This window comes from Schistocerca serialis, chromosome 9 (assembly GCF_023864345.2).
Source record: "Schistocerca serialis cubense isolate TAMUIC-IGC-003099 chromosome 9, iqSchSeri2.2, whole genome shotgun sequence".
NCBI lineage: Eukaryota > Metazoa > Arthropoda > Insecta > Orthoptera > Acrididae > Schistocerca > Schistocerca serialis.
The window spans coordinates 57,581,119-57,607,562 of record NC_064646.1 but is presented as its reverse complement, the minus strand read 5'-3'; the positions used below and the strand labels follow the sequence as shown (position 1 = coordinate 57,607,562).

At 42.4% G+C, this 26,444-nt stretch overlaps 1 protein-coding gene across 4 annotated transcripts in view; it reads right to left on the bottom strand.

Annotated features, from left to right (window-relative positions):
- LOC126418623 (protein angel homolog 2-like) overlaps nt 1-26,444 on the bottom strand; it is a 193,054-nt gene that overhangs the window by 94,413 nt on the left and 72,197 nt on the right. For 3 of the 4 annotated variants that reach the window (XM_050085467.1, XM_050085468.1, XM_050085466.1), the window contains 2 exons: nt 25,382-25,542; nt 5,878-5,947 (listed from right to left, as the gene is read on the bottom strand). In XM_050085467.1, coding sequence (XP_049941424.1) covers nt 5,878-5,947; nt 25,382-25,542 — 231 coding nt within the window. The remainder of the gene's footprint in view (nt 1-5,877; nt 5,948-25,381; nt 25,543-26,444) is intronic. The other variant, XM_050085469.1, reaches the window with a different exon arrangement.

Below are 26,444 nucleotides of genomic sequence, written 5' to 3'. Positions count from 1 at the left end.
TAGCCGAGAGACAGAATAGCCATCAGCTAAGTTAAGGGCTACGAACTAGCAAGGCGCCATTTGTATCAGTGCCTATAGCTTACGAGTATTCAAGAGAGATGTATTCCAAGGACTAATAAAAAGATAAGTAATAAGCATCTACATACTTTTCTTCTTATTCATTTATAAGTTCTCATGTTCCAGACTTCACGCCCGTCTGCTTTAGCCGTGCGTGCCCTATCGGCTACAGCGTTAGTCTAGAGTTCATTTTCAGCCATCTCCACTTCACGGTGTCGGCCCAGCTACCGACACAACATTTATTGGCGACGAGCAAAAGAGTTTGTATTAATTCGTTTGCAACATTGGCGACGATTTAAAGTGTTCTGATTGCTTACATTTAATTGTGTCATGGCTTCGCCACATTCTCCAGATGTACTGTCCGAATTTTATCGCTTGCAGAATCAGCAGACGCAGGCGTTACTGGATGCCCTTGGACAGCTCGTCCAGGGTCAACGTACCATTCAAACCGATGCGGCCGCCGCCGCTTCTTCGCTACCGCTGCCACTAAACGCTGTTGCACCTCCCTTTCGACCATACGTGGCAGCCGATGAGACGTGGCAAGAGTGGTCTCGCCAGTTCAACTTCCACCTCGCTGCCTACAGAATTCAAGGTAATGAGCGGCAGCCGTTTTTGCTTTCTTGTGTCGGTGTGTCCACATACCGTGTGATAGTGAAATTGTTTCCCCGACGAGACGTAGCAACTCTGTCCTACGAGGAAATTTTGTCTGCATTAGATGCCTATTTCAAAGAAACAGTTAATGTGGTTGCAAAACGGTATACGTTCTTTCGTACACAACGTACGGCCGGTCAAACTAATAGGGAGTGGGTAGCAACATTGCAAGGACTTACTAGGGACTGTGCCTTTGAATGTGACTGTGGTCTTTCTTATTCAGATACAATGGTGCGTGATGCAATTGCACAGAACGTTTCTGATGTTCGCATACGGGAGCAAATTTTGAAACTAGTTAATCCCTCCCTTCAACAAGTGATAGACATATTGGATAGACAGGACACACTTGACTGTGCTCAGGAATCTTTTGAAACTTCGCCAGCCGTGTGTAACATTAACCGGCCCGCTGGACGCGCTGCGCGGCCCGGTAACCGGGCCTTGCGCACGTCGACACAGCGACTGCCGCGTGCTAAGCCACGTGTGCCGCGCCAGCACACAAATGCAGTGAAATCATGCCCGCAGTGTGCTACTAGACATTCGCGTGAACATTGCCCGTCACGCCAAGCTATTTGCTTTTTCTGCAATAAGAAAGGACATGTTCAAAGTGTTTGCCAGACAAAGCTCAGATCCGACAATCACAATCATTCCAGGCCCTTTGCTTCGCGCCGGAATCGAACCAAGGACACTCAGGCTCGTGGACCTTCGCCTATGGACATTCATGTCGTTAATTCCGCTTCGTCCAGTGACACTTTCTCTAACAGTGACTGTGATCGTCCCACAAAAACTGTGCGTCGACGTCGCCGGAAATCACGTCAATTCGCACGTGATTCTGTACCAGTGTCTGTTCCAATTGCACAAAACAGTCGCTATTGTCGTCAGCAGAACAACAAACTTTTTGTGGACTTAGACTTTGAAGGCAAAGTGATACCATTCCAGCTCGATACCGGAGCTGCAGTTTCATTGCTCAATCACGACACGTACAAACAACTGGGCAAACCTCCGTTGCATTCCGCAAATGTTAAGCTCACTACATATTCCGGACAGACAATTCCTGTGTTAGGACAGTGCAGCCTTCTTGCAACATACAAGGGACAAACAAAACTTGTGTCATTTTACGTTCTTCGTTCTTCTTCTGCAGTGAATTTGTTTGGTCTAGATTTGTTTCAGTTGTTTAACATGTCTATTGTAAATCAGGTCCTATCAGTGAATCAGACTGTGCCTACAGACAGTGTTTCTCGGCTGTGTGACGAATTTGCAGACATTTTTGCACCGGGCTTAGGTTGCGCTAAAAACTATGAAGCACATTTAGAACTGAAGGTAAACGCGCAACCGAAATTTTTCCGAGCGCGCCATGTTCCCCACGCATTGCGTCAGGAGGTCGCAAGAACATTGCACAATGTAGAATCACAAGGTGTGAGTGAATGTGCGCAATGCCTCTTCTCTTTCAGCTCCGCTTCATCGCTTAGGCCGCGCGATGTATTGGGTTTTGGGGGCCTCTGGTGAGGTGCGTCGGCATCTCAATCAGCTGCGCCTCTGTCGTCGCTCGGGTTCTGCCGCTCCCCGTCTGCTTTCAGCGACGGTGCCGTCCGGTCAGCGCCCTGGGGACCCATCTACTGGCTCGCCTCATCCCCAGGTGTTACCGACGATGCCTTCCATTTTGCCCCATGGCGACGCGCCGCCGCCGCCGCCGCTTGTTCTCCCGCCGGCGCCGCCCGCATTCGACGCTTCGTTGCAGCCGCCAAGCGCCTCCCAGGGTCACGCGCCGCCGATCGCTTCCCGTGACCAGCTGTCCTCCGCCATGGAACTCCCGCCCGCTCCGGACCACGTGACGTCATCGCGCGTCGGCTACCCCGACGCAATGGAGGTTGATCCTTCGGTCACTCCTGTCTCTTTACGGGCGCATACACCGCATGTTGACGTGCACCCTGGACTAGTTTTTCAGGCGTTTCCTAGCTCCCCTCGGACCGTATGGCCGGGTGCGGGTGGCACAGCCTCGCCTGTTGTTAGGCTCCCCACCTCATCGCATACGTCAACATGTGGTCCTCCCCACGGCGGGCGGGCGGAAGCCTTATCACACGACCGTTCGCCGATTTGCGGGGGAGGAATGTGGTGTCACCGCCAGACACCACACTTGCTAGGTGGTAGCTTAAATCGGCCGCGGTCCATGTAGTACATGTCGGACCCGCGTGTCGCCACTGTGATCGCAGACCTAGCGCCACCACCAAGGCGGGTCTCGTGATACGAGAGTGGACTCGCCCCAGTTGTACGAGAACCTAGCTACCGCCCAGTTGTACGAGAACCTAGCTACCGCCCAGTTGTACGAGAACCTAGCTACCGCCCAGTTGTACGAGAACCTAGCTACCGACCAGATGTACGAAGCCTTTCTCTCTCATTAGCCGAGAGACAGAATAGCCATCAGCTAAGTTAAGGGCTACGAACTAGCAAGGCGCCATTTGTATCAGTGCCTATAGCTTACGAGTATTCAAGAGAGATGTATTCCAAGGACTAATAAAAAGATAAGTAATAAGCATCTACATACTTTTCTTCTTATTCATTTATAAGTTCTCATGTTCCAGACTTCACGCCCGTCTGCTTTAGCCGTGCGTGCCCTATCGGCTACAGCGTTAGTCTAGAGTTCATTTTCAGCCATCTCCACTTCACGGTGTCGGCCCAGCTACCGACACAACAATTTTCAGTTGTGTTCTTAATTTAGGCACAGTTGGGTTTATAACTAAGCATCCTTTTTTCAGCATCTGTTAGAGGAAATTAATATGTTTATTTTTTTCTTCAGAAAATGCATTTTAATTTTAGAAAATTCATGTTAACTTTGCATTTTCTAAAATATATTCATGCTGTAAATTATTGCCTAAACAAAAGAAGTTTGAATATTTTTTAGTTTGGGTTAAGTCTGCTGTTAAATGCTTTGGGATTTCAAAAATGTTTTCACAATGTACTCCTCCACCTTTAATATTACGAATGGATCCCTCTTATCTGCTATACGTTTTTTATTTATGGATTTTATGATTATCAGGCTGGCTTTAGCCTTATGCTTGTCATTGGTTCACTTATCCCTTTTAGCAACTTATGGCTGACAGGATCGATTTCATTATAATTTACTTTAGCAACTTCAGTCGTCATTTTAGTGAGCGCAATCATTTCCTTCACAATTTCTTTGTTAAATGGTCAGCTTGATATTAATTATTCATACCATCCATTGCCTTCTGCAGTTTGGTGCACCAGGCAGCCAATATGCCAATGAGCGCGAAGGAAGGGAGACAGAATAACATTAAAAACAAATAGCCTAGTGAGTTACAGCCCGAAGCATGATGTCTATGACAGTTTGAACAGGAGTTCATAAAACTCAATGCACATCCTGTGATGCAAAGATAGACAGGAAGAATATTTTCAGTCAGAAACAAGGAACACAAAGATGCATTCTGATTAAGTTACTATGACAGATCAGCTGCTGTGAATCATGCATATGAAACAGGCCATCCTCTTAAGGGAATAGAGGATGACTGGAAATCTTGACACAGAAAAGAAAAGGAGGAAACTCTACTTGCTGGAAGATCTGGTGAGTGCTAGTCATGAATTGAACCACTGCAATATTCTAAAGTCACATATGAAAGACAAAAGAATGAGACTTCTTAATGGGTTCGTAGAATTTTTTTATTATAAATCTGCAACGTATATTTCACGACACGGCTAGAGGCTGATGATCACAAAACTTAGGAAACGAGGAAAAGTAGGCGACCAATCGAACAGCATTGTGGTTCAGAAAACAGCTGCACTTATGTGGTAATAGCGTGGAAATATCTGTACACAACCACCCCTATACTTCTGCAGAAGTGTCCACTTGACACACTAGGAGCCCATAGTAGATCAGCGGGACATTGCCTGGTGTAGTGTGCAACGTGAGATGGGATGGCTACTGAGAGAAGTCAACAATTTTAATGTATGACAAGGACCCGCACTCCAATGTGTTTTAATTCCATTTTATTTTATGAAGGCCACAATTGTGTTTGTAAGCTTCTTAGTGTTTTAACATCATGAGTTAAGTTTTTACAACCTGACGATGACAGCATTGTTTCCCGAAATACGTTGCTGAGATATGTCGTTGTTGTTGTTGTTGTTGTTGTTGTTATGGTCTTCAGTCCTGAGACTGGTTTGATGCAGCTCTCCACGCTACTCTATCCTGTGCAAGCTTCTTCATCTCCCAGTACCCGAGATCGGCTTCTACTAGTTTTTCCATTCGTCTGTACAGAATTCGCGTTAGTATTTTGCAGCCGTGACTTATTAAACTGATAGTTCGGTAATTTTCGCATTTGTCAACACCCGCTTTCTTTGGGATTGGAATTATTATATTCTTCTTGAAGTCTGAGGGTATTTCGCCTGTCTCATACATCTTGCGCACCAGATGGTAGAGTTTTGTCAGGACTGGCTCTCCCAAGGCTGTCCGTAGTTCTAATGGAATGTTGTCTACTCCTGGAGCTTTGTTTCGACTCACGTCTTTCAGTGCTCCATCAAACTCTTCACGCAGTATTATCATATCTCCCATTTCATCTTCATCTACACCCTCTTCCATTTCCATAATATTGTCCTCAAGTACATCACCCTTGTATAGACCCTCTATATACTCCTTCCACCTTTCTGCTTTTCCTTCTTTGCTTAGAACTGGGTTTCCATCTGAGCTCCTGATATTCATACGAGTGGTTCTCTTTTCTCCAAAGGTCTCTCTAATTTTCCTGTAGGCAGTATCTATCTTACCCCTAGTGAGATAAGCCTCTACATCCTTACATTTGTCCTCTAGCCACCTCTGCTTAGCCATTTTGCACTTCCTGTCGATCTCATTTTTGAGACGTTTGTATTCCTTTTTGCCTGCTTCATTTACTGCATTTTTATATTTTCTCCTTTCATCAATTAAATTCAATATTTCTTCTGTTACCCAAAGATTTCTACTAGCCTTTGCTGAGATATGTAGGACAGAAATACAGGTGAATGCTATCAATTATTACTGTACTACTACTGTGATTTTCTATTATTTAGAGATTGTGACAACCTCATAAAAGCTTCACCTGCTTGTAAATAATGCTCACTACCACTTATTATTATTCCTGAACTATGAAAACTAAATAGAAAGAGTAGTAATAATGGAAAGCGTGTTTATACCTAGTTTTGAGAGTTCATTTACATAAAATGGATCCCAGTGATCCTCCTGAACTTCCTGAAGACAAATTACCTGAAAGAAGAATAACGTTATTAGCTGAAAGTAGAATAGAAGTAAGATGACACAGTTAATACAAGGAGGAGAAAAAAATCACATCTAAAATTAAAGGGAGCACAGAGAAAAGCAAAACAATAGTGATGACAGAGTGGAAGGAGAAAGGAAGGGATGGTACGAAACTGAATGGAAAATTTTTGGAAGTGGTCAAAAGTATAAGTTCTTCGGACGAGTGGTCACAAATGATGGCAAGATGGCTGAAGAAAATGAGAAAGTAATACAACAAGTAAAGATCTTATACCAAAGGGTAAGGGGGTATATTTCAAAATTAAGCAAAAACGTTCTATATTCAACTTACTATGAACCCTTTGTACCACATGCCGCTGGTGTATGAACCAAAACGAAAAGGAAGAGATCAGAATGCAAGTAAAAGTGAAAGTTAAGAAATATCAAAGCCAAAGGAGTGAATGACAAAATAATACACAATGTGGAAAGTAAAAGTAAAGTAGTTTGGGATGTCATACACATTGCATCCTGCTACTAGGGTGTGTGGCGCATGTGTGTGTGTGTGAATTAGCCACCAGCTGTATCAGTGCAGGCTGGCTGCTGGAGACCATCTGTGGGAGCTGTGTGCATGGTGCAGTCTCCACTGCGCTGTCTGTTGGTGACACACACACACACACACACACACACACACACACACACACACACACACACACACATATATGCGTGAGGCACCACTGACTAACTCACTCTGTGTTCATCAAGTTGACCATTCACACCAGTTGTTCTGTCTGTGGATTCACAAGAGGATTATTTCTGCTATTGTTCAGATGTTTCTGAAGAAAGCCATATTTGTGTTACTTGGATTGGTTTTGTATATTACTTGGTTACTATATGATTGGCGATGAGTAGGAATGGTTTGCTCAAGTGCAGTCTCCAAGTGTGATTTCATCAAGTTAATCATTATGGACACCCTGTTACCAGCCCTGACTGAACAGCTTACTTTGGCACTGACTACTTTGCCATTTTCTTCTAACAGATATGGTACCATTCCCTCAGTCCAATACCCCACTTTCCCTCCTATGATGAATAAGCTGAGGATTGGGAGGCTTACGAAAAAGAAAGACTAGGACAGCAATTTTTGGATTTCAGTGTGACAGACTCAAATTTGTGCAAAGCTTTCTTCCTCTTGCGGATTCTTCCTAAAATACGTCAATTACTGTGTGAGCTTGCCCCTTTAAAGGACCGGCAGCTCTTACTTTTGATCACATATGTAGTTTATTGTCCTACTACCATCACAAATGAATGCATGTAATCGTGGCGCGAGTTGAATTCTACCAATGCCACAAGAAACCAAACTAGTCATTCAGGGCAGGGGCAGCTGAACTTCACAGCCTTAGCTGTAAGTGTCAATTCGTTACTGATGCCTATAACAAACTCTTACGCAGACTCTTTGTTTCACGACTAAATTATCTTTTTTGCTGTGGATAAGTAAGTGCGCCAGACGGCTTTACTCTGCACAAAAAAGATGATGAAGAAGAAGAAGAAAGAAAGAAAGAAAGAAAGAAAGAAAGAAAGAAATGTCCCATTCACAGAAGTTTTTGCAAACAGCACAATCTTCTGAAGTTTCTTGGGCAGCAAGTGATCAAACTGAAGCACGGGGCAATGTGGTAGCGGTGACACAAGACGTGCGCACTACGACGACAGATAGCTTGCATGAGGAAGTGACAGTGGTGGCGGTAAACATGTGGGCCCAGCTCTGAGCAGACCAAGGCTGGCCCAAGCAGCTGCAACTGTCACAGCATCAGCATTAGCATTCTGTTTCCATCTAGTCCTTTCTGTTTTGTCTAATGAGAACATCTGGCATGTCGTAAGTGCTGAGCTACTTGTACTGCCTGCCAGAAGAAAGGCCACATCACCCTCATGTGTTGTTTGCCTTAGTTTGCTCAGGATATGGACATAAAAAGTGACTCCAACACCTGTGACTTCTTCCAAGCTGATTATTGAGTTAAGTGTTTTTCAACACGTGCTCCAGCTACAGGTCGACACTGGAGCTGCAAGGACACTACCAAATTCTGAAACCTATGGGAGTTTAGGCTCACCACTGTTGACACCTGTCATGTGGAAGTTGGTCATTTATAACAAACAGAACATTGTACTGTTGGGAAAATTTATGGCATCAGCCTCTTACAAGTCTGTGGTTTGTTCCATTACATTTTTGGTGGCTGCTGATGCCAGCATTCAGAACTAGTTTCAGATTAATGCATTTCAGGCATTTGGATTTTCTATAACCGACACATTTCACCTTGCATCCGATCACATACTGTATTCTCAACTGCATACACTGTCTGAGGTGATTTCAGAAGATGAGTAAAAATTTTTTCTGCTCATATTTCTTTTAAATCCATAGCTCAGCCTCATTTTTGTCGTGCACATCCTATTCCTGTTGCCAAGAAGATCAAGTGAAAGCAGAATTGGGCTGACTTCAATCTCAAGGGGTGGTGCAACCTGTTATAACTAGTGACTAGTCGTCTCCACTGGTTATGGTTTGGATGCCTTCTGCGAAACTTCAGTAACATTGTCAATGCGGAGTCGATTGTGGATACATGTCCTCTCTCATGTCAGGAGGAACTGTTGGCGAAAATATCAGGTTCTCTCGAGTGCAGCTGCAGGTTGTTGTGGGCAACGAGTCTCAGCGAGTTATGATTTTGAATACTCCACATTTGTACCTTCCTTTTGGTGAGACAAGTGCCCCTGTTATTTTCCAATGATTTTTAGAGCATCTGACTACGCCTGTCCCAGGTTGCATAAATTATCTGGATGATACTGTTGTCACGGCCTCCTCTATGGCCAATCACTTGAAAAATTTGTGTTCAAGGTCTCATGGCATGGTGTTTGCCCTCTGCCAGACCTCATCTCCACAGTTACATCTGTGCCTTGCCCCCTCTTCCAGTCTCCTACCATATATTCCTGCCGGGGTTGGCCACATTGGCCCACCCCTGATTGTGAACGTACTTTTCAGATGTTGAAATAAACTACTCTCGCCACTTTGTTTAGCTACATTCTCTCCAGACCAGCACAGTTTTGGTGACTGATGCCTCATGGTACGACCTCTGTGGGGTCCTTGCACACCGATATACCAATGATTCTGAATGACCTGTTGCCTTTTTTTATGAGGCCAAGTTTCTCCTTCTTACTGAACATAAGCCCTTTGTTTTCGTGTTTAAAACTTGCACATCATTGTCTGACAAAGCAGCACACCACATACAATGCTGAGCACTGTTCTGGTCTATAATTATGAAACCCATTTTCAACCTACCTCTGAACATGCCAGTGTGGATGCCTTATCTTGCCTTAATGTAGGTCTTGATTCCGGCTGATTGTGAAGAATTGCTGTTCTTCCATCTCGATACTGAAGCGGAGGCCACTGTCGACTGTTTCCCAACTACAAGATCGCACATAGCAGCTGCCTTTGCCACTGACCCGTTTATCTGCCCGGTGGTTCAGTTTGTTTAACAGGCCTGGCCAGATAAACCTCCAAGTCATGCTTCAGACCCCCTGCACAACTATTTTTTCTTATGGTATCACCTCTCTCTTTCTGACTGTGTTTTGATGTTGTCCACAGAAGACCTCCCTCCCAGAGTAGACATTCTAGCCAAATTACAATGTGTGATTCTGGGTCTTCTCCACCAGCACCATTGGAGAGTTTTATGCACTAAACGGTTAGCTAGGTGACATGTTTTTTGGCCAAGAACTGATGGCAAAATATCCTTTTTGTCACAGCTTTTGAGCATTGTGCCCAACAACAGGCAGCTCCCAGAGTGTCCTTGTCCCCCGTTCCTCCACCTTCTGTGTCCTGCGCCGCACCTGCTGTGCTTGAGTTCGTCCAGCCACTTCACAATGGGATCAATGGAGTGGGCAGAAGGGTTTGGTTGCTGGCCTAAAGTGGATACTTGCCACTGTTGTCCATCACCGCAGATGCCATCTTTGTGGTGTCTGTACAGCTGTTGGGGTGGTGGTGCACAACTTTGATCAGCTGTGCCCCTGCTCACTGCCGGAAGCTAGCAGTTCACAGATGCAACCCCCATCGCTGTAGCTCGCCTCTCTGCCTTGAGCCCACCATCAACTGCTGCGGAGGCGCCCCTCGTCCCACTAACTGCCTCCACCACATGTGGCGCCCTGGAGTTCAAACTTCCCAGTGCCGGGCTCTGGTCCATCTCCAGCCTCGGGTCCATTGCCGCAATCTGCTGTTCCAGTCAATTCCTTCCACCTGCCTTCTCACCATAACTGCCTCACCCAATGTCGTCGGTGGGTCCAGCTTCATTTCCTTTGGGACCTGCCTGCTGATGACGACACAGATGGCGATGCCATCCTCCTCTCCGGTACTGTCATTGTATGGGCCCACCGCCCTCGGACATGCCCACGATCATGCACGTTCTGCCCCTAAGCTCCGGTGCCTGCCCGGCACATCATCTTGCTCCCTCTGCCGGCACTGGCTGCCACCTCTCTCAAGCCAATAGTTATGTCTCTCGTTGGACCACCTGCATCTCCCCACTGCCAGGGTGCCCACTTCGCACAAGGGAGAGGTATGCTGCAACCAGCTATTAGTGCATGTGAGGGTGAGTTCATCAAGTGTGGTGTCACTGTGCTTTGTGTTTGGATCGGCTGCCAGCTGTATCAGCGTGTGCTGGCCAAGGGAGGCCGTATGTGGCGTAGGCTCCACCTCACCAACTGTTGGTGACTCGGATATATATATGCGTGCAGAGCAGCACTGACTGACACACTCTACGTTCATCTAGCTATACCATTCACACCAAACGACCCATGCCTCTTAATGTGTGGATTCACGATAGGCTTATTTCTGTTATTTCTCTGAGGTTTATGAATAAAGCCATATTTGTGATACTTGGATCGGTTTTGTGTGTTTTATTTCGTTGCTACAACATAACATGAAACTAGAAAAGGCAGATAAGTATAACAACATACAAATCAAAGATGGGGATAGATACAAAGTCCTCCTGAATTAGCAAATTTTGTGAATTACTATTTATCTGGGATTGCGGACAATCTGTAGCAAAATCCTCCTGAAACACATGTAGCACCCAAAATGACTTACACAGCAAGCAAAATGATGCTTGCCCACTACCGAGCCTTAAGTCAAGAAGACAATACAACAATTTAAAAAAATAATGTCAGCAGGCATAATGAAGTTCCTGCCTCTGGCCTAAAGGCATGCATAGATAGCTTACAAGCCCCATTAACAAACATAATAAATGAGTCCTTTAGTTACGTATTTTTTCAGATTACTAGAAGAAACGCATGACTTGTGTATTTACTAAAGAAAGGTAATGCAGCAAACACTGAAAACTACAGTGCAGCTTCACTACTGTCTTCATTCTTAAAAATAATTGAATTAATCATGAAAGAGAGACCACCGAGTTATATGAATAAATACAACCTTCGTAAAGTCACATTAAGCCTATATATATCTACACAATTACTCAGCAATTCACAATGACATGCCTGGAAGAGGGTTTATCGAACCACCTTCACACTATTTCTCTACTGTTTCAGTCTCAAACACTGTATGGGAAAAACGAGCAGTAAACTCCTTCTGTGCGAGCACTGATTTATCCTATTTTGTCATGATCACTTCTCCCTATGTAGGTTGGTGTCAACAGAATATTTCACCAATCAAAGGAGAAAGCTGGTGATTGAAATTTCATGAGAAGATCCTGCCACAATGAGAAATGACTGTTTTAATGATTGCCACCCCCAATTCACAAATCATGTCTGTGGCACTCTACCCCCTATTTCATGATAATACTAAATGAGCTGGCCTTCTTTGAACTTTCTCGATTTGCTCTGTCAGTCCCACCTGATGCACATCCCACACCACATAGTCTATACTCCAGAAGAGAGCAGACAAATTTGCTGTAAGTAGTCTCTTCAGTTGTCCTGTTGCACTTTCTTAGTGTTTTGCCAACAAATCTCAGTATTTGGTTTGCTTTACCCACGACATTATCTGAGTGATCATTCAAATTTATGCCATTCGTAACTGTAATCCCATGAACCATAGAGCTTGCCGTTGGTGGGGAGGCTTGCGTGCCTCAGCGACACAGATAGCTGTACCGTAGGTGCAACCACAACGGAGGGGTATCTGTTGAGAGGCCAGACAAACGTATGGTTCCTGAAGAGGGGCAGCAGCCTTTTCAGTAGTCGCAAGGGCAACAGTCTGGATGACTGACAGATCTGGCCTTGTAACATTAACCAAAACAGCCTTGCTGTGCTGGTACTGCGAACGGCTGAAAGCAAGGGGAAACTACGGCTGTAATTTTTCCCAAGGGCATGCAGCTTTACTGTATGGATGAATGATGATGACTTCCTCTTGGGTAAAATATTCCGGAGGTAAAATAGTCCCCCTTTTGGATCTCCGGGTGGTGACTACTCAAGAGAACGTCGCTATCAGGAGAAAGAAAACTGGCGTTCTACGGATCGGAGTGTGGAATGTCAGATCCCTTAATCAGGCAGGTACATTACAAAATTTAAAAAGGGAAATGGATAGGTTAAAGTTAGATATAGTGGGAATTAGAGAAGTTCGGTGGCAGGAGAAACAAGACTTTTGGTAAGGTGAATACAGGGTTATAAATACAAAATCAAATAGGGGTAATGCAGGAGTAGGTTTAATAATGAATAAAAAAATAGGAGTTCGGGTAAGCTACTACAAACAACATAGTGAACGCATTATTGTGGCCAAGATAGACACGAAGCCCACGCCTACAACAGTAGTACAAGTTTATATGCCAACTAGCTCTGCAGATGACGAAGAAATTGATGAAATGTATGATGAGATAAAAGAAATTATTCAGGTAGTGAAGGGAAACAAAAATTTAATAGTGATGGGTGATTGGAATTCAAGAGTAGGAAAAGGGAGAGAAGGAAACATAGTAGGTGAATATGGATTGGGGCTAGGAAACAAAAGAGAAAGCCGCCTGGTAGAATTTTGCGCAGAGCATAACTTAATCATAGCTAACACTTGGTTCAGGAATCATGAAAGAAGGTTGTATACATGGAAGAACCCTGGAGATAGTAGAAGATATCACATAGATTATATAATGGTAAGACAGAGATTTAGGAACTAGGTTTTAAATTGTAAGACATTTCCAGGGGCAGATGTGGACTCTGACCACAATCTACTGGTTATGAACTGCAAAAAGGTGGGAATTTGAGGAGATGGGACGTGGATAAACTGAAAGAACAAGAGGTTGTAGAGAGTTTCAGGAAGAGCATAAAGGAACAATTGACAAGAATGGGGGAAAGAAATACAGTAGAAGAAGAATGGATAGCTTTGAGGGATGAAGTGGTGAAGGCAGCAGAGGATCAAGTAGGTAAAAAGACGAGGGCTAATAGAAATCCTTGGGTGACAGAAGAAATAGTGAATTTAATTGATGAAAGGAGAAAATATAAAAACGCAGTAAATGAAGCAGGCAAAAAGGAATACAAACATCTCAAAAATGAGATCAACAGGAAGTGCAAAATGGCTAAGCAGGCATGGCTAGAGGACAAATTTAAGGATGTAGAGGCTTACCTCACTAGGGGTAAGATAGATACTGCCTACAGGAAAATTAGAGAGACATTTGGAGAAAAGAGAACCACTTGTATGAATATCAAGGGCTCAGATGGAAACCCAGTTCTAAGCAAAGAAGAGAAAGCAGAAAGGTGGAAGGAGTATATAGAGGGACTATACAAGGGCGATGTTCTTAAGGACAATATTATGGAAATGGCAGAGGGTGTAGTTGAAGATGAAATGGTAGATATGATACTGTGTGAAGAATTAGATAGAGCACTGAAAGACCTAAGTCAAAACAAGGCCCCGGGAGTAGACAACATTCCATTAGAACTACTGACAGCCTTGGGAGAGCCAGTCCTGACAAAACTCTACCATCTGGTGAGCAAAATGTATGAGACAGGCGAAATACCCTCAGACTTCAAGAAGAATATAATAATTCCAATCCCAAAGAAAGCAGGCGTTGACAGATGTGAAAATTACCGAACTGTCAGTTTAATAAGTCACGGCTGCAAAATACTAACGCGAATTCTGGACAGACGAATGGAAAAACTGGTAGAAGCCGACCTCGGGGAAGATCAGTTTGGATTCCGTAGAAATATGGGAACACGTGAGACAATACTGATCCTATGACTTATCTTAGAAGCTAGATTAAGAAAAGGCAAACCTACGTTTCTAGCATTTGTAGACTTGGAGAAAGCTTTTGACAATGTTGACTGGAATAATCTCTTTCAAATTCTGAAGGGGCAGGGGTAAAATACAGGGAGTGAAAGGCTATTTACAATTTGTACAGAAACCAGATGGCAGTTATAAGAGTCGAGGGACATGAAAGGGAAGCAGTGGTTGGGAAGGGAGTGAGACAGGGTTGTAGCCTGTCCCCGATGTTATTCAATCTGTACATTGAGCAATTGTAATTCTGTCAGAGGCAGCAAAGGACTTGGAAGAGCACTTGAACGGAATGGACAGTGTCTCGAAGGGAGGATATAAGATGAACATCAACAAAAGCAAAACAAGGATAATGGAATGTAGTCGAATTAAGTCGAGTGATGCTGAGGGAATTGGATTAGGAAATGAGACACTTAAGTAGTAAAGGAGTTTTGCTATTTGGGGAGCTAAGTAACATGATGGTCAAAGTAGAGAGGATATAAAATGTAGACTGGCAATGGCAAGGAAAGCATTTCTGAAGAAGAGAAATTTGTTAACATCGAGTATAGATTTAAATGTCAGGAAGTCGTTTCTGAAAGTATTTGTATGCAGTTGTAAGTAGGCTGTTTAGGTTTTTTATTGGTAACGCCACCTGTGTGCAGTCTGTGGCTAGTTTGCATTGTTGTCTGCCATTGTAGTGTTGGGCAGCGGAAGCTGGCTGTTAACAGCGCGTAGCGTTGCGCAGTTGGAGGTGAGCCGCCAGCAGTGGTGGATGTTGGGAGAGAGATGGCGGAGTTTTGTAATTTGTCATGAACTGCTATATATATTATGACTATTAAGCTGGCAGTAGTGGCGCTTGCTGTATTGCAGTAGTTCGAGTAAGCAAGATTTTTGTGAGGTAAGTGATTTGTGAAACGTATAGTTTAATGTTAGTCAGGGCCATTCATTTGTAGGGTTTTTGAAAGTCAGATTGCGTTGCGCTAAAAATATTGTGTATCTGTTTAAGGACAGTCGTGTACAATTGTTCTAAGGGGACGTTTCACAGTGTAACCATGTATGGAAGTGAAACATGGACGATAAATAGTTTGGACAAGAAGAGAATAGAAGCCTTTGAAATGTGGTGCTACAGAAGAATGCTGAAGATTAGGTGGGTAGATCACATAACTAATGAGGAAGTATTGAATAGGATTGGGGAGAAGAGGAGTTTTGGGCACAACTTGACAAGAAGAAGGGATCGGTTGGTAGGACATGTTCTGAGGCATCAAGGGATCACCAGTTTAGTATTGGAAGGCAGCGTGGAGGGTAAAAATCGTAAAGGGAGACCAAGAGATGAATACACTAAGCAGATTTAGAAGGATGTAGGTTGCAGTAGGTACTGTGAGATGAAGAAGCTTGCATAGGATAGAGTTGCATGGAGAGCTGCATCAAACCAGTCTCAAGACTGAAGACCACAACAACAACAAGTGGTTAGTTTAATTTAAAGCCTCTAGATTAACGTGATTTATCTTGTAACAGAAAGCTAGTGACTTTATTTAGGTATTCATGTGGATTCTTCACACTTTTCATTATTTAGAGTCAATTGCCACTTTCCACACCACACAGATATCTTGTCTAAACCATATTGATGGTTCAAATGGGTCTGAGCACTATGGGACTTAACACCTGCGGTCATCAGCCCCTAGAACTTAGAACTACTTAAAACTAACTAACCTAAGAACATCACACACATCCATGCCCGAGGCAGGATTTGAACCTGCGACCATAGTGGTCGCGCAGTTCCAGACTGAAGCGCCTAGAACCGCTCAACCACACCTGCCGGCTAAACCATTTTGAATTTGGTCTGATCATCTGATGACTTTACAAGGCAGTAAATGACTGCAATGTCTGTAAACACTATGAGGGCTGCTCATATTTTCTCCTCCATCATCTATGTAGATCAGGATGAGCAGAGGGCCTTTAACACTTCCTTGGGAAACGCCAGATACTACTTCTGCTTTACTCGACGACTTTCTGTCAATTACCTTGAACTATGATCTTTCTCACAGGAAACCTTGAACCTAGTCACAGAACTGAGGCAATACACCATAAGCACGCAATATGATTACAAGACGCTTGTGAGGTATAATGTCAAAAGCCTTCTGAAAATACGGAATCAATTAGACATCCTCTGTTGATAGCACTTACTACTTTGTGAGAATAAAGAATTAGTTGTGTTTCGCAAGAAGATATTTTCTGAATACGTGCTGACTATCTGTCAACAAATTGTTTTCTTCGAGATAATTCAAAATGTTCGAACACAATATAAGTTCCAAAATGCTACTGCAAATCAACTTTAGTGATATGGGTTTGTAATTCAGCAGATTACTCCTACTTCCTCTCCTGGATATTAGTGTAACTTGCGCAACTTCCCAGTTTTTATGTACGGATCTTTCAGAGTGCAAGCAGTTGTGTATGATTGCTAAGTATGGAGCTATTGTATCAGCATACTCTGGAAGGATTCTGACGAGTATACAATCTAGACTTAAGGCCTTGCCTTAATTAAGCTATTTCAACTACGAGGATATCTACTTCTAAGTTACACATGTTGGTAGTTGTTCTTGATTTGAGTTCTGGAACATTCATTTCATCTTCTTTAGAGATGGAGTCTCAAAAAACTGTGTTTAGTAACTCTGCTTTAGTGGCACTGTCATCAGTGACACCACTATAGTTATAGTGCTCTGAAGGTATTGACTGCACCTTACCAATGGTGTACATTACATGCAATCAGAATCTCTTTGAGTTTTGTGACAGATTTCGAGACAGAGTTTAATTGTGGGAACTACTTAAAGCATCTCACATTGAAATGCGCACTAAATTTCGAGCTTCTGTAATACTTTGCCAATTTTGGAGATTTTGCTGCTTCTAAATTTGGCATGCTTTTGTTGTTGCTCCTGCAACAGCGTTCTGGCCCATTTTGTATACCATGGTTGGGATCAGTACCATCTCTTCTTAATTTATGTGGTATGTATCTCTCAAGTGCAGTTTAAACTATTTCTCTGAATTCAAACCACAGCTGGTCTGTGCTTACAGAGTCAGGGGGAAGAAGTGAAAACTGTCCGTTAGCCAGGTGCCAAGGAAATTTTTATCTGATTTTTTGAAAAGATTTGCTTTGCATTTATTTTCAGTGGGTTTGGATGTCATGGTATACAGGCTTGCTACAGCTGCCTTGTGGTCACTAATCCCTGTATCTGTCATGATGCCCCCTAGTTTTCAGGATTATTTGTTGCTAAGAGGTCAAGTATCTTTTCGCAACCATTTATATGAAGTGTTCAAAACGTTTCTCCACAGTGCCGTATGATTGTCAGACGCGCGTGCCATATGCCACGGTGAATATACCGAAATGAAACTTAGTGCAATAAGAGTTATTAATTTATTGAATACACAAATAAGAAAAGTTAATGGCTTAAATTAATATACATAGCATTCACATATAATATTGGTCTCAAAAATTAATAAGTTGGAAGAGAAGCTAAGCTTCCACATATAATGTTGATCTTTTTGCGCGTGTTGCACTTTAAGATACAGACACAAATGTGCCAGTAAAATTTTTAACGCAAATGTCTCATCTTCTGGGCTCGAAATTCTTCTAAATGGTCGTCCTCAAAGAGCTGATTTTTAAATGAGAGTCAAACGCTTTGTGATTTAAGGAATTCATTGTACATTCTCGCACATAATTCATCTTGTGTAAAAGGAAATCTGCTTTGAATGTAACGCTTTTCCAACCACCATTCGCAATATTTTCCCGCGACCTGTTAGAAATAGGTCCGTTTCAGCAGTTACAAGAAAACGCCAGATAACTGGCGTCACCGCCCTTGTGCAGCTACGATGATGTAGGAAGCCCATATGTTCATACGTGTAAAACATTAAAAGATCTTACATTATGTCATAAAAGCAACAAGACACGAAAGGATACTTCAAGAGCGTCGGGATTTCGCGAACCATACTAAAGTGCATGCTTCGGCTTAAAATGGACATCAGTATGTAAATTTTCTTTGAGTACCAGTACTCATGTTTGGTTCTGTATTATAGCTTAATGCCATACGTGCACTTGAAATGCAGCGAACAGTTGAAACTAGCCAATAGTGTGAAATTAAACACTTCGTTTCTAATAAATTGACTGCCTCAGTAGAAAGCATTAATAAAAGCCAAATCTCTTTAGCAAACCAGCAAAAATAACTTCATAGTTCTGTAAGGCGATTAATGCTTGACTGTCAAAGGCGGAAATAAAATCTGAAACTATTAACATATTTTATCCTGCTGTAATTATGCGAACGTATTTTAATTCATTTGATAGCTCCCGGCCATAAAAATCCGTTTTGTTATCATTTAATGTGAGAGCAATACACGAAGAGGAAACAACAAAATCACTGAACGTAAACACAGGTCACGTGGAGATGACCCACCTCCCCACCACAACTCGGACTGCTCTGTGCATCAATCCCGGATCTACGATATTTCCGAACTGGGGCAATTTTAAGTAGTGGCGCCCAGCCACACTTCCATAACAAGAAGTGGGAGAAGGTACTACCCATATGTGACTCAACTGCGCATGTGCAAGAGCCCGCCCGCAACTGCTCAAACGAATCTAATTTAAACAGTTGTCACGTCACGCTCATCGGAGGCAATTTGTTGTTATAAAGCATTGCATAGTGTTCCTAATGCCTTTGACACACTTTACTGTTGGCAGACGCTTGTATGAGCACCGTTTTGTTGTTGTATACGGCGCGTTTCCTTTGCAACGTAAGTTTTATTTTCGTTTTCTTTTCTTCTGTTCATGTTTTGTTGCTGCAGTATCATTCTGCAGTAGTGGGATACAATAATATCCTTTGTCAGAGTGTTGGTTCTTACCAGTCAAAATCACAAATTTAACTGAAAACTAAAACAATGAAAAATTCCAGGAATTCTAAACAATTCTCGGGTTTTTCCCGGTTTTCTACTGGATGGAAAAATTCCCGGGTTTTTCCCAGATCTCCCGGTTGTCCCGGGTCGTATACACCCTGTCATTGTAATGAGCTATTTAAAAAATTGGGCATCCTTACTGCACCAAGTGAGTACATTTACCGATCTGTGGTGCATATTGGAAAAACATTACCAAGTGTATTGTGCACAGGGATAATGTCACTGGACACAGCATGGCAAGAAAATGGTTCTGTAATTTCAAAAGGATTGTTTTGAGATTAGCGACTCTCCACGTTCAAGAAGACCTTCGGGGTTTGATGAAGATCATTTAAATGCATCAATCCACAATGATCCACATCAGTGTACCCAGAACTGGTAAATATGATGAACTGCGATCATTTCATAATTGGGTAACACTTACATGCAATAGGGAAGGTTCACAAATCAGGTGTATGGTACGACATGCTCCAAGCCAAAAAGCAAAAAAAATCAGCGTCAGGCCATATGTTGCATCTCTACTTTCTTGGTATTAAGTGGCTAATGAAAACACCGACCACTCCCATCCTGTATCATTACTGGTGACAAGACATGGTGTCATTATGCTAACATAAGGAAGAGAAAGGGATGGTTGAGATCAAACAAAGCAGCAATTCCCCTTACAAAAACCTGTGTGCATCCACAAAAGAAAATGCTATGCATCTGACGGAACAGCAACAGTGTGGTGTGCTACAAATTGCTTTCCCAAGATGTAACCATCACTGCTGACATGTACTGTCAACAACAGAGCAACTGAGATGTCTTCCAAGATGCTGTCCATGAACAACGAACAGGAAGACTGCGTGAAGTGATGCTACTCCATGATAACAAATGCTACACTGACAAAAAATACTGGACAGGAGTTGGGCTGGGAAATCATTCTGCACCCACCATATTCATCTGCACCCACAGATTTTCGCCTTTTCTGCTATATGCTGAGAATAGCCTTCAAGAAACTTTCTTTTCGGATGAAAATGCACTCCGAACATGGCTTGACAAGTTTCTCATCTCAAACCCGCGATTTCTAGTGCTGAGTAATCAAAAAGTTACCCCAACATTGACAGACTGTTGTACATAGTGAAGGAGAATTATTATTTATGACTAAAGTCCCTGTTAGGTGTATCTGTTGTATTTATTTTTAAACTTATGGAAAACTGTTATGAACTTACGCACCAACTGAATGCAGCTAAAACGGTCTACAAAAGTCATGTATGCTACAGAATTAAAGATCACTAAGATCACTCAGAGGGCTAATAGCAGTGGGTAGTGATCAAAGAGCATAACTTATAACACCCTTTCACATTTCAATTTGTGATCACAGTTTACCGCTTGCACAAGGATATCTTAAGTCAAGATGAAAATGCATGATAGTGATGTCTTGTCATTCTCCTGAGTTCAACATCTTACTCATCATGAATAGATGCTTACTCAGTTTCTTCATGGGGACTGGAGGGTATAGACAAGTATGTGTGGGCATCTGCTTTCTGAACGGACTGGAGTTGGTGCAAGGAACAGAGTAACATCTTCACAGTCCAGGGTCTCCAAAGGATGTCCTTAATGTGTCCAGCAATGAAGAAAGGTATTGGGTATTATATTATTAGTTATCTTAAACACATTATGTATAGGTCAAGGAACAATGTACAATAGGGACCAGCCGATTGGAGCATTGCAGCTGTTAAGTTACTAGCCTCATATTCGGTGGGATGAAGTTGTTCTGTCTGGCCATCCTGATCTACATTTTTCGTGGTCTTCCTAAATCACTAAGGCAACTGCTGGGATGGTTCCTTAATCAAAGCTATGGCTGACCAAAAGCCCTATCCTCAAAAAGCATGTTATGTATTCTATGTGTTGTATATTTTGAACTATTCATTTGTGTTGTATTACCTTGACAGTTCCTGTATCATTGAGAGGTGATCCTTGGATGAATAAAGATGATGATAAAACCTAGTCCACAAACAGAACTACCACTTCATACCTACTTCTGCCCATATTTCCCAGCTATCTTCATAAGAGCATCCTTTTGTACCCAGCATCATCCCATACTGGAAGAACTTACACACATCCTCTGCCAGGGCTTTGACTACCAATCATTGCACCCATAAATTAGGAACATCCCATCCACAATCCTTCACACATCTTCCAAAGTAGTATTTCGCTGGCCACTCAGATACCCTGGAGCAACTTTATGCCAAGACTACCCACAACCCCATGCCATATGATCATACCCCTGCGAAGACCCAGGTGCAACACCAACAGCACACAATTACTCTGTACACACTATTCGAGTCCTGATTCTACTGAAGGTTGGACCATCTGCAAAACCAGTGATGCCACCTCTGCAGTAACCTAAGAAACCAGTCACATCATGTCTGCAGTAACTTCTCAGTAGCAGACCCCTACAAGCCAATGACAGAAGATATTCAGAGAAAAGGACACATGATGCAATAAGCCAGTTTAGCATGTGTTACTGTTTAAGATACATCAAACACAAATGCATAAATAAAATTTTAAATAATGGCGTAAATGGGTGGTCTTCTGGGCTGAAATTTTTCTAAGTGGCTGATCCTTGAAGTGTTAAGTTTTGAATGAGAGTCAAAATCCGTGTGATTTAAGAAAGTCATTGCACATTCTCAAATTTAACATAATTCATCTTGCATAAAAGAAATTTACTTTGAAAGTAATGCTTCTCAAACTACCATTCACAATACTTTCCTGCGACCCATTAGAAATAAAAACTGTTGTAACATCAAGTTCATCGAAAACAATTTGTTGTTGCAAAGTATTGTACAGTCTTTATCCTAAAGCCTTTGACACATTTTGCTGTGGGCAGACACTTGTGGGTCCATTGTGTTTTGTTGTTGTAAATGGGAGGATTTTCTTTGGAACTAAAGTTTCATTTTGGTGTTATTCTTTCGTTATGCTTCATCGTTGCAGTATTATTCTGCACTAGTGGGCTAAAGAAAAATTCTTTGTCAGAGTATCAGTTCTTACATGTCAAAACAACGAAAAATTTCCAGAGTTCTAAAAAATTTCCGGATTTTTCTCAGATGAAAAAATTCCTGAATTTTTCCCCAATTTCCTAGCCATTCTAGATGTATATACATCGTATATCTATGCTGGATGTATCACAATGAAGTGTGTGGCAGAGGGTACTTTTTTACTGGACACACATTTTACAGAGGGGCAGTCAAAGTTTTAATCATCACCTTGAAAAAAATGAAGTTAGGTAACTAATTTCTTACTTTATAACAACCAAAAACAACCAATTTTTGACAAAATAATTTAATTATATAGATAAAAAATCTACTCACCAAGTGGTGGCAGAACACACACATAAAAAGGGATAGATTATGTGAAAGTCACTCAGAACCATGGGTCAGGGGAGACTAACTGCATGGGATGAGAACTGACCCACAGTTCTGGGTGACTTTCCCCGAAATCTACCACTTTTCCTAGACCTCTCCAGTCTTTTTCCTTCACCCCTCTTCCTTCTCCTTCAACCCTTCTGCCTGAAGGAAGAGCCAGACTCCTAAAGCTTGTCTAATTACAACCTTATTTTATGTGTGTGCACCGTCACCACTTGGTAATTTCTTACTTTGTATTTTTTATATTTTACAACACACATCCCCATTAGCTTTCCACAATGGCACAACTGGTTACAGCACTGTGGAATGCTCATGCGACTGAGTTGTAAAAATATTATGAAAATGATAGTTGCTACTCACCACACAGCAGATATGTTGAGTTGTAGATAGGCACAACAAAAAGACTGTCATACAAAGTTTCAGATAAACAGGCTTTTTTTATAATACACAAAACACGCACACAACCACAGTTTCTGGCTGCCAAGGCCAGACTGCAAGCAAAAGCACATGATGGGATAAGCAAACTGGGTGGATCGCGGGGGGAGGGGGGGGGGGGGGTAAGGAGGAGGCTGGGGCAGGGAGGGGGACAAATAATATGGCAGGGGTGGCAGACGGTAAACTGCTGCTTGTGGGAGCATACAGGAATGAGTTGAGAAGTGTATAGGGCAGCTTCGTGCAGTCGGTAGGTTAGACAAAGGATAGGAAGAGAGTGTGGGCAATGGAAAAGAAAAGAAATAGAAAGACTATGGGTGTGTTGGTGGATCAGAGGGCTGTGTAGTGCCGGAATGGGAACAGGGAAGGGGATAGGTGGGTAAACAATGACTTACGAAAGATGAGGTTAGGAGGGTTACGCACACATAGAATATATTGTAGGGAGAGTTCCTACCTGTGCAATTCAGGAAACCTGATGGCGTTGGGAAGGATCCCGATGGCACAGGCTGTGAAGCAGTCACTGAAATGAAGCATGTCATGTAGGGCAGCAGGCTCAGCAACTGGGTGGACCAGCTGTTTCTTGGCCACAGCTTGTCAGTGGCCATTCATGCAGACAGAGAGCTTGTAAGTTGTCATACCACGTAGAATACAGCACAGTGGTAGCAGCTTAGCTTGTAGATCATATGACTGGTTTCACAAGTAGCTTTGCCTTTGATGGGATAAGTGATGCTTCTTATCAGCCTGGAGTACGTGGTGGTGAGAGGATGTATGGGACAGGTCTCGCATCAAGATCTATTACAGGGATATGAGCCATGAAGCAAGGGGGTTGGGGGGGGGGGGAGTGTAATGTAGGGATGGAGAAGGATATTGTATACGTTCAGTGGGTGGTGGAGTACCACTGTGGGAGGGGTAGGAAGGATAGTGAGTATGACATTCCTTATTTTGGGGCATGAGAGGTAGTCGAAACCCTGGTGGATGGAGTGATTGCGGTGGTACTGTGTCAAGGGGGGAATGCTTCTTTGTGGCTGGACGGTGGTTGACTGGAGAGACAGGACATGGGAGATTTGTTTTTGTACAAGGTTGGGAAGGTAATTACAATCTGTGAAGGCCTCAGTGAGACCACTGGTATATTTTGAGAGGGACTGCTCGTCACTAAAAATGCGACACTCATGGATGGCTAGGCTATACGCGAGGGACTTCTTGGTACAGAGCTTTCTGTCTGCATGAATGGCCATCGACAAACAGTGGCCACGAAACAGCTGAACCACCCAGCTGTTGATGCTACCCAACACAACAACATTCTTCATTTCCATTACTCCTTCACAGCTTGTGCCATCTGGATTCTTTCCATCAACACCTGCTTTTCTGAAATGTGCAGGTGGGAACTCTCTCTGCCTCTGCCCATGCCCCTCCCCCACCTCTCTGCCTAACCTCCCAACTGCACCTCGTTGCCCTATCCTCTCCATACCTCGTTCCTGGATGTTCCCACAAGCAGCACTTTACCGTCCCACACCTGTACCCTACTATCCATCCCCCTCCCCACCCCAGCTTCCTCCTTACCCTCACCACCCACTTTGCTTCCCCCATCACGAACTGCTGCTCGCAGCCTGGCCTTGGCAGCCAGAGGCTGTGGTCACATGTGGCGAAAGCTTTGTTTGACAGTCGTTTTGTTGTGTCTCTCTGTGATTTGGTATCTCTGCCATATGATGAGTAGCAACTATCCTTCTCATAATATTATTGTTATTCCACCCTGGATTTTCCAATGTTTGACTGTGTTGTAAAAATTTTAGAAGTAAAAGTGTAACATATCACTTAATCTCAAAGAGAAATTTCTTTCTTGTTTGCAGGTTCATGTCTGCAGTCCTAGTAGACAGAGATGGGTTGCACATTATGTTTTGGCTCCTGTAATAGCATGCTGCAGAACTGTAGTGTGGGGATTTCTTTGTGTACAAACATCGGAAACATGTATCTCCAAACAAACAAAAAACAATGACATAACTCGATTTTTTGGAGGTGATAATTAAAGATGTCTGGCTACAACCTGTATTAATATTTCTTCCGGTTCCATTTACTGAAGGAGTATGAGACAAATGACAACTTTAACACCTCTGTGCTTGTTTTAAGTTGCCTTACCTTATCTGTCATGCTTTGTCAGTGTACTCAGAAATTGAGCTTTCATATAAAAGCTGTATCTATCTTTGAGTGTTTATGTCTGTAGCACATCTGAGTTTTATGATGCCTTCATCCTCCAAAAATAAAGTTTTTATTTAAGCGCACACACACACTAATATTTGGCTGACAAGAGGTTTGCAAGGAATTCATGGGATTGCAACTTCAATTGTACCCCTGTGTGAAGAGTGCCTCAACAAATGACAAACACAGTGACAATACTTGCACTATAAAGAAGATTATAGTTAGTTTTTGAGTGTGAAAGGCTTCATAAAACATAAATTTTAAAATTTTTACATCAGGCTCTGCAGAAGTAATCTCTTCCAAGATGCGCTTCCAACGTTTCTCCCAAACCAGATCCTCCTCTTTACATTCGGCGTATAAGTATCTGTGGCTCTCCAGGAGATCTTGAGCCAGCACATTATATGACACCAATCTCAAGGGTAACTTCCGTTGATCTGTTGAATATTAAAATCAGTTTATGAGAATTTCAGAAACGGCTGAGAACACAATCCTGCCACTATCACAATTATTAAATGCAATAACACATTTGAACAGATAATTTTCATAAAAATTACAGTAATCTATTAATTTGCCCTTGCAAAAATAAAAACAAATTTATTGACATAATCTCTGATGAGATGAATGTCTTTAGTCCACAGATATTTCATTTTTCTTTCTTTTCTTAATAAATAGAAGAATCATAGTTACAGACTCTGTATGGTATTTATAGTAAATTTTAATGGCCCCAATCACAATATAATCTAATAAAACATAGATAATAGGTTTCTGTTGGTTAGCAACCATCCTCAGATCAACACACATGAACAGAAAAATTGCATTTTACTTAATGTGGAAGGCTGTTAACAATGTCAAAAAAAAAAAAAAAAAAAAAAAAAAAAAAAAAAAAAAAAAAAAAAAAAAATACATATTTTAAGAAGGTATTAAAAAGTAATGGAAAAATGACCCATCTTACACTGCAATTGAATCTAAATACTGTGTTGACCACCACAGCTTCATTATTAAGCATATCTTATCAATATCTAAAGCAAGGCTTCACAGTCACCATAATACAACCCCCCCACCCCCCCCCACCCCCCACCCCCAATGTCGCAGGGTAGAAAATGAGGAGCCAAGTAAAGACTTAAGAGAGGATGATGCTGATACCATGTATTTCTTTCATTTTCAAACAAGAAACAGATAACGGACTTTAAATAAGGTTTCACTGCTATAAATTAGCCAAATAAACAAAAAATGTAATTCTTGCAACAAAATTTGACTACTAAGTAGATACGTGTATCTTATTTTATTTAATCTTACACTAAATGTGTAACGATTTTTAATTAACTCTCTTTTACAG